The sequence below is a fragment of the Seriola lalandi genome, unplaced genomic scaffold (assembly GCF_002814215.2).
Source record: "Seriola lalandi dorsalis isolate HSWRI2012SDOR001 ecotype SW California unplaced genomic scaffold, Sedor1 jcf7180002054748, whole genome shotgun sequence".
Classification (NCBI taxonomy): domain Eukaryota; kingdom Metazoa; phylum Chordata; class Actinopteri; order Carangiformes; family Carangidae; genus Seriola; species Seriola lalandi.
Window position 1 is genome coordinate 1,972,255 of NW_019525301.1, and position 8,141 is coordinate 1,980,395.

The following is an 8,141-nucleotide window of genomic DNA, read 5'->3' on the forward strand; positions in this document are numbered from 1 at the left end:
AGAGCAGTTTCCCAGAATGGGGCGATAGACATTAAAATTGATAAGAAAAATATCTAATATACAATATAAGCATAATGATTTTTATATATACGCTGTTTTAATAAACTTGGATATATTAATTAAATATATATTGTTATATGCTCACATCATGTTATACCATGTCAATTCTTCATAGATATTTTCAATATATGTACTGTACATATACTTATTTTACTATGGGTATTTCATATATGTTATAAACTTATATCTTCATATATCCAGAGGATGTATATGCGTGATAATAATATACATATATGTCATATAGCCTATTACATTTCTGTATGGGGCGCGTCCTGAGCAGGAACACTGTCAAAGATGTGGGTTGTAAACTGTTTGTGACAAAACTTGACATGTGATCCACTGTTGTAATGGAGATCAAACTACCACAGCACCAACATCGCCCTCACTTTCTCGCATATCTAACTTTAAGCGGTACAGTCACACACACACACACACACACACACACACACACACACACACACACACACACACACACTTGCGAGTGTGCACACAAAAGGGTGGAGTCGGTGCCCTGGGATTTTTTTTCCCACCCCAGGGCAACAGATCTTGGCTTGATGCGCCGGGAAGGAATCCAGGTTGAAATTTCCAGGGAATTACGCTGCGTCAAACCACACCGGGAAAGTGTTTCAGCTTTGAAATCTTATCCGGTGCGAATGCGAATAATCCGAATTTTATTTGGCGACACACCTAGAAGAAAAACTTACTTTATGTGTAGTCATGGAGCGCACCGCATTGGCCCTGTCGCGCATCGAGCCCTCGCCTCGAGCAGCGCGTAAAAGCGAGTGGCTCCGGAGCGCTCTGGCCCATCACCACTGCCCCAATCCTGGTGCGGAGAATGAAATCGTCGTCCTGGCCACTGGTATAGACCAGTACCTGCAGGAGGTCTTCCACCACCTGGCCTACCCCAACCGGGACGATACGGTGACTGCGGAGGATTTCACCGCGCTGTGCGCTGTGTTAGGGCTCACTGGAGCGGGAAAGAGGACGAGGAAAGGAAAAGAAGAAAATGGAGGTGAAGAGAAGGATGAAGAAGATGAAGAGTTTGGGGATGTGTGTTCTGTGTTGCCCTGCCAGCTGTCCTTTAAAGACTTCCACTCCCGGCTATGTGGGTATTTCCGTGTGCGCACTGCGCGTAGAGGCACCGGGGAGTGTGCCTTGCGCTTGCCCCTTACTGAGGACACGGAGCTGGTCGAGAGACAGATCCGGCTCCGGTGGCCGCGTGTCAGGCGGAGAAAGTGTGTGAGTTTTGATCTCACGAGGGACCAGAGTGAACCTGTGGACAAATCTGTTAAAGGTCGAACCAGAGAAGACCGTGAGACAGGTACTGCACCTGGATGATATTATTTTACATGTGCTGTTGCACTGAAATGCCTCGTGCTTTTATTTTACTGTTGTTGCATTCACTTCAGCTTATTACAGTATATAGGAAATTATTTAATAACCCTGTTGTTACTTTCAAACTATATACTGTATAATAGTATGGAGTTACAGAGCAGTTATTATCTCGAGGCAGTGTGTGGTAGAGGGAAGTAGCTGTAACCACCAATTACTTCAGCTCATTTCCTTTTCTGTCTTTTTTTTTATCTTTAGCAACCTATAACATTTGCTGCTGATTTATTCTCCACCTCTTCCATCTTTTCCATCAGGTCATTTACAGAAAATGTAAAAACACTCCTGCATTCCTACTTGAGTAAAAGTACAGGGACATTATCAGCTAAATGCACCTCAACTATCAAAAGTAAAAGTACTTTGCCCCTGTGACTATTATATAACATTGTAATACTGATGTATCATGTGTACTGTAGCTGCTCAAGCTCGAGCTAGTTCGTATATATTGTTCAGCCCCTCCAAAAGGTCCCAGTACAGATCTGGCCGACATGAGATGATTGAAAGGAAAGGAAAAAGAAAAAGCAAAGCCTGACTGATTGATTTTGATGATGAATGAACTGATTTTATTCTTCTTTTTTCAAATGCAACCATACACAAAGTCTAGAGGGGAAACTTGGTGAAACTGCAAACAACTCGTGTATCTCCAAGCTTATCATAAACTTATTTTATGTAACATCTTAAAGGTCCCCTATTGTATAAAGGTAGATGTCCATGTATTTGATTATAAAGCAGGTCTAGGTTCTATATTAATACTGTGAAAGTATCAAAGCCTCAGTCCACAGAGAAATGCACACAGCCTGTATTCAGAAACTGAGCCTTCAGGACTTCTGTCACTTTGTGATGTCACAACAAAGCAGTCACCGCTCTCAGCCACTTTTACCCACCATCCAACCTTGCAGGATTTGGTTTCTCTGAGTGTTTACCTGAAATCTGATATATTTTTATTGGACCAATCAGAAAACAGTCAGCCAATCAGAGGAGGGTCAGAGTCTCCTCTCTTCTAATCGGCTCACCAACCTGTTGTTACTAGAGCTCCAGAGAGAAGCCTGAGACAGGAGATGTTAAACTACACTGAAACTGTTTTTGGTTCTTTAAACCAGAAATTTATCTTGTTATGGATAAAAAGAAAACACAGGAAATGTGTAAAATATGGGACATTTAAATGAATGTGTAAATAACTATTGACTCCCTGTCTCTGTTTGATCCTCTTCTTTAGATGAGGTATCAGCTCTGAGGGAGCTGGTGGAGGACCTCCGCTCAGCGCTGCAGGGGAGCGATGCTCGCTGCCTGGCCCTGGAGGTGGCACTCCGACGAGAGAGGGGCCGCCCCCTCCCGTCTCCCTCCAGCATTGACTCCACTGTTTCTGCACCTACAACTTCCATCACCTTCGTACAGGGAAAGCTGGTACCGACACAGAGAATTAAAGGACAGCGCAGAGGTGCTGGAGGGGATGGGGCGAGGAGGGCGGCGAGGAGACAGGACATCAGGGACCCCCTTCTGAGGGAGCTGAAGCTGATCCGCTCCTCACGTGACGGGCAGCTGGAGGAGGCCATCAAATTCAATCAGCGGCTGGAGACGGAGCTGCAGTGGGCGTACCAGGAGGTGCGCAAGCTGCAGGGGGTGGAGTCTGCGCTGAGGAAGGATAACTCACAGATCAGGTTCGTTTTTTATTACAGGGAGCTTTTAAGGATGACTGGATGGAGTCTGAATGGAAGAACGTATAAACAGGTTTTGGATGATCTCCATCAGGAAGCGGGCGGAGGACGCCAGGGAGGCTCTGAGCATGGGGCTCCAGAGGGTTCGGCTGATCCAGGAGCAGGCTCAGTCCGTGCCGCAGCTCCAGTCCAGGATCAGCCAGCTGGAGGCTGAACTGCACCAGTACAGGTACAAACACTGTGTGTGTGTGTGTGTGTCCTTGAGTGAGTGTGAGTGTGAGTGTTTGTGAGCATGGGTGTGTTTGTGTATCTATTTACACATCATTTGCCTCTGTGCTCTGCTGATTTGAAATTTAATGCATTCAAGCTACACAGGTTAAGTTACACTCAATCACTCAATCTGAATTCCAGTGTCAGGTAAGAGTTAGATGGGGTTAATTTTCAACAGACGCCACTGCATTTATTTTTCAACAGAGACTCATTCCAGCTGTCCTCAGTGACCCACAGCGCATTAGAGAGAGTTCAGACCTGCTCTGTCCAAGAAACATCTGACTCAATAAACCACAAATATGCACATATAAATTGCACCAATCAGTATTTAGAATATAATAATCACTTGTATTGATAAACCTACATCTGTAGTTCCACTCTGCTACAGGTGTCTTTCAGCTCATTGTTTCGTTTTTAGAGCCACACCTTTACTGTTTTTGTTCACTCTCATCAGACTCCAGCAGCTGTCCATCAGCCCCTCCTCCTGTACACCGTCTGCTCAGCAAACAGCAGACAGACAAAGTTAGCAATACCTGATTTCAGATTTGTTTTAGGCCTCTCCTGCCTGATGCCCTTTATAACTCGTGCACGTCATGTTACACTGAAAGCTGTGATAATCTAAATGTGACATAGAAAGACATAAGTGTCATGTAGACTGATCCTGGCATCACTCCGCAGCATCTAAACCATCACCTGTGGTTTCCTGTGGGGCTGTAGAGTGGAAAGAGGACAGCTTTCATTAGTCAGGTCCAAGCCAGTGAACAAAATTCAGACCGGGTTCGATAACCCACATACAAAAATACAGATGAGGGAGCATCTGTCCACAGTATCAGTGATGTTCTCTACCTTTACCACCCTCAGATCCTGCTGTACATGCCTCTTGGACTCGTTCCGTCAACAAATGTATCCATTGGGAGCAGAAGACTCCTATAGACAGACAGGTAGGTGACTGGAAAACTGATGAATCACTGAGCAATTACGGTTCAGAGATCATGTGTTCTTAATAAACTGTCATTTTCCCTCCAGCTTTTGATCCCTTTGTTTGTCGCGGAGATTTTTAAAGCTTATTATTCATCCACCAATGCAGCAGCAGCAGCAGCATTAAAGTCATGTCACATTAAACAATATCAGTCCACACAGGTATAGCTGCATGTGTGGATCCTTAATCACTGAGTTGCCTTCGGGCAGTAAGGTCACTACATCTAGCTGCTTCTACTGTCTGCAGATGCAGAGTGTCTGCAGAGGGCAGTGGAGGGGAAAGCTGCCTCTGATGAAGAGGAGGAGGACAGGGGGACGAAGGAGAAAGGACAGTGCTGCCTGTTAGAGGTGAAGAAGCATTTCAGCCAACTGCCCAGCTGCGGAAAAGGGTTAGCTAACATCTGACACACACACACACACACACACACACACACACACACACACACACACTCACCAACATCTAACCTTAAATAACTATTCTTACTTTGTGGTAGTTTTGTAAAGTGATGGTATTGGGCTCAGATCATCTCTGGATCTTCAGAGGATAGCTTTAGCTGTCTTTGCTAACATTTTAGTATAGGATACCATAGCTGCTAACTAGCTACCGTTATGCTTAAAGAGAGAAAATGCAAACTTCCACCAATTAGAATTTCTTAAGGGGTTTATGCACCACTATCTAACCGTCTGAGCTTAAACCTCATCAACACTCACACGTTTGTCTTTCAATAGCTGTGAGGACCGTCGTTGACATTGTGTATTCCCTAAACCTAAACCTAACTCTAACCTTCACTTCAAACTTTGCCGTGGTGAGAAAAGGCTGATATGTCTTCACAATGCAGGAACGTCCTCATTATGGTTCTTTAAAACTGAAATCAAACAATTAAATCTCCTCCGTCTTCCTCCAGATGTCAGAACCATAAGGTCCATCATCTTCTCTCTCAGACTCACCTGCATGATAAAAACCTCACCAGCACTTCTAAAGACAGGATGGGGCGCTGTGACTGGAGGGGACCAAACCAAGAGCAGCAAGAGGGAGGCAGAAGCTTTGACAAAGAAAAGGTGAGAGAGCGAGAGATGATGGTAACATGTAAACAGCTGGAGGCCTAATGTCAGATTAAATAAGAAAAGAAAAAACTTCCGCAACGGAGAACTAACGGACATCAAGTCTGTGTAGCGGCAAAGTTAAGAGTTCCCTTCTATAGGAACACTGAATTGCCAAAGGATAAGATGAGCAATGCTACTGTGTATCACCAGTGAAGAACATAACGATGCACTGGTTAACTTAGCTGGATAACTTCAAGTTAGACTTACCCACTAAAAAGTCCAGAGGTCTGCTTGAGGTCCTTTTTAGACTGGGGTAGTGGTGCACTCTTGTGTCTGAAATGAGGATTACAAAAACAAACACTTGTAAAAAAAAAAAAAAAAAATGAACAATGAAAATAACAAATGTAGAAAAACTTGCCTGGAAAAAAATTCACCTGTTTTCACAGATGAAAAAAAAAAACTTCTGTTGTGGTGTTGGCACTTTTATATCAGTAAAGTGAGTAGTGAAAAGTGTTTCCACCACCGCTTTAAGTTTTAGCCTGTTTACATTCATTCGTTCCTCCTCTTGTCTCCCAGAGGCCTGAGGAAGAGGAGGACGAGGCATGGCTGGAGGAGAAGGAAAAGACACGTCTGTTTTTGCTGGAGGAGAAACTCACAGATGCCCTCACACTTCTGCTGCAGCTACGCAACAAGGCACGCCACAAACACACAGACTGTACACACACTCACATCATCCACCTCGGCCATTACACATACAGTACCCACCTCTTCAACGCCATCTACAGTTTATTCCATGAATCCATTTTCTGTTGCTCATCCGGGTCACAGTCGTTTATCCTTAAAATATATGTAGAATTGAGTCTTACAGATCCTGTGGCGCTGAACACATGTATTTTTCATTAAAACGCTTAATTATAATATATATTAAATGATCATTTTGAGAGCTCCTGGCTTTACAAATATATTTACCCCTGATTGTATGTTTGTGTTTTATATACTTAATTATCCCGTTCAGGGACGGTGAAGGTTGGGTTCAGAGAGCATATCCCATCATGCGTTTGGCAGGTTGCTTTGCATGTGCATCTTGTGTTAGATATGTAGACAGACAAACAATGTCACACACTTGATGCAACTTTAACCCATGTGTCTCATCATAAGACACCAGAAAGTGAAAAGCCTGTCCTCCTTGTTTTCTCTAGAACATGTCCCGCAGGGCGCTGGGGAAGATTGTGATGGACACTCTGGATGTCTGCAGTAGGAGTGGAGATGGTAGGTCTGTTCTACATCTTTCAAATCATCCAAATATTCACATTTTAGTATTGCTTCAAATTAATTAATGCTACTTTTCAATTTTCTCCATCCAGGTCCATCCAGGGTCCTACAGGTCGCTGATGCTCTCTGCCGCCGATTATCCTCTTGTGATCTCCTTGGAGACGGAGGGGATGATGGAGGAGGAGAGAGCAGAGAGAAGCTCCTGGTTACATCTACAGGTCATCAAACCAGCAGTGCCAACCCTCTGCTCATCTCCTGTTAAATAAGCTACTACTGTGGTACTTTTTAGTTATACTCTTTTTTTGTATTTTTGACCTGTTTGCACCCGTGTACATTTCCCAGTTGTATATCCAAGATGTTGACACTGGTTCAATGTATTTAAAGATGAATTTTATTTACTTAATTCAATCTCTTAGTGTTGTATTTTGTATCTATTTAATATAAATGATTAAATATTTTTATCCAAACCCCTTGCTCCAATGTAAGTTTTGACAAGTTCAGCGTCTGTTGGAGGTTTAACTTCGCACTCTGAAAACCAAACAGTAACTCATGTTTGCAAGGCCACTCACAATGTGAATTGGAAATTGTAAGTGACTGAAATTCAAGGTTTGACATAGAAAATCTCTAAGGCTAGAGAGATTAGAGACGTGGAGGAGCGTGGAGTAGAGCTGCTGCTCCTTCATATCAAAAGAAACCAGTTGAGGTGGTTCTGGGATCTGACTTAGATGGGTCCTGGGCACCTCCCAGTGGAGGTCTTTGTCAAGGTAGTAGGTTCAATTTGTATTTAATCATCATTTAATTTTCATTTAATGAGTATTCAGTCAAAAAAGGGAAGTTTTCTGTCTAAGTGGCCTGACGGTCTGAAATGATAAGGGACTTCTTGGCAAAGGCTGCTAGACAATTAAGTAATAACTGAATGAACTGTGACAGTTCCGCCTAAATTACCCGGCACAGGACAGCCTAACATGTACAGTATAATTGTTTTTTATGAATGTCCCCACTTTTATTTATTTTCCTGATGTTTGTGGAATATTTTTCTTGCCTTTCATTAGTTCTCACTTCTGTATGTACCTCCATTATTTTGATTTTCAGATTTGATTTCTGTATTGATTTTGCCCCAGATTCTGTGATAGCTCTTTTCCGTGTTTGGTCTCCACCAGATTCTGAGGGAAATATTTGGCTCTTTAGCTGCTAAATGCTTCACTATGTTCACCAGATGGTCTCTGACTGTGTCTCTGTGCTGTTTGGTGCTGAGCGGACAGGGGATTCCCAGATAGCAAAATGAAACTTCTGGACCAACATATGCTTGGATCCTCAGCCCAAGTCTGGCCCATATATTTCCATATCCGAGTGCGGGTGTTATCCTGCAGTATTGACTGACAGCCAGAAGATTTTCTGTGAGTGCACTAGAATCGGTCCAGATGTGGAAGTAGCATCTCACAATCATACTGTATATGGGCCGGATTCAGGCCG

At 43.4% G+C, this 8,141-nt stretch overlaps 1 protein-coding gene across 1 annotated transcript; it reads left to right on the top strand.

Moving 5' to 3' along the window:
• The first annotated feature begins 520 nt into the window (after positions 1-520).
• Positions 521-7,135, top strand: LOC111668607 (EF-hand and coiled-coil domain-containing protein 1). Its single transcript, XM_023424685.2, has 9 exons — positions 521-1,381; positions 2,666-3,107; positions 3,199-3,333; positions 4,236-4,315; positions 4,600-4,741; positions 5,258-5,411; positions 5,973-6,089; positions 6,596-6,665; positions 6,761-7,135. The coding sequence occupies exons 1-9, from the start codon at positions 778-780 to the stop codon at positions 6,928-6,930; spliced, it is 1,914 nt and encodes a 637-aa protein (XP_023280453.1). The 5' UTR covers positions 521-777; the 3' UTR covers positions 6,931-7,135.
• The last annotated feature ends 1,006 nt before the right edge of the window (positions 7,136-8,141 follow it).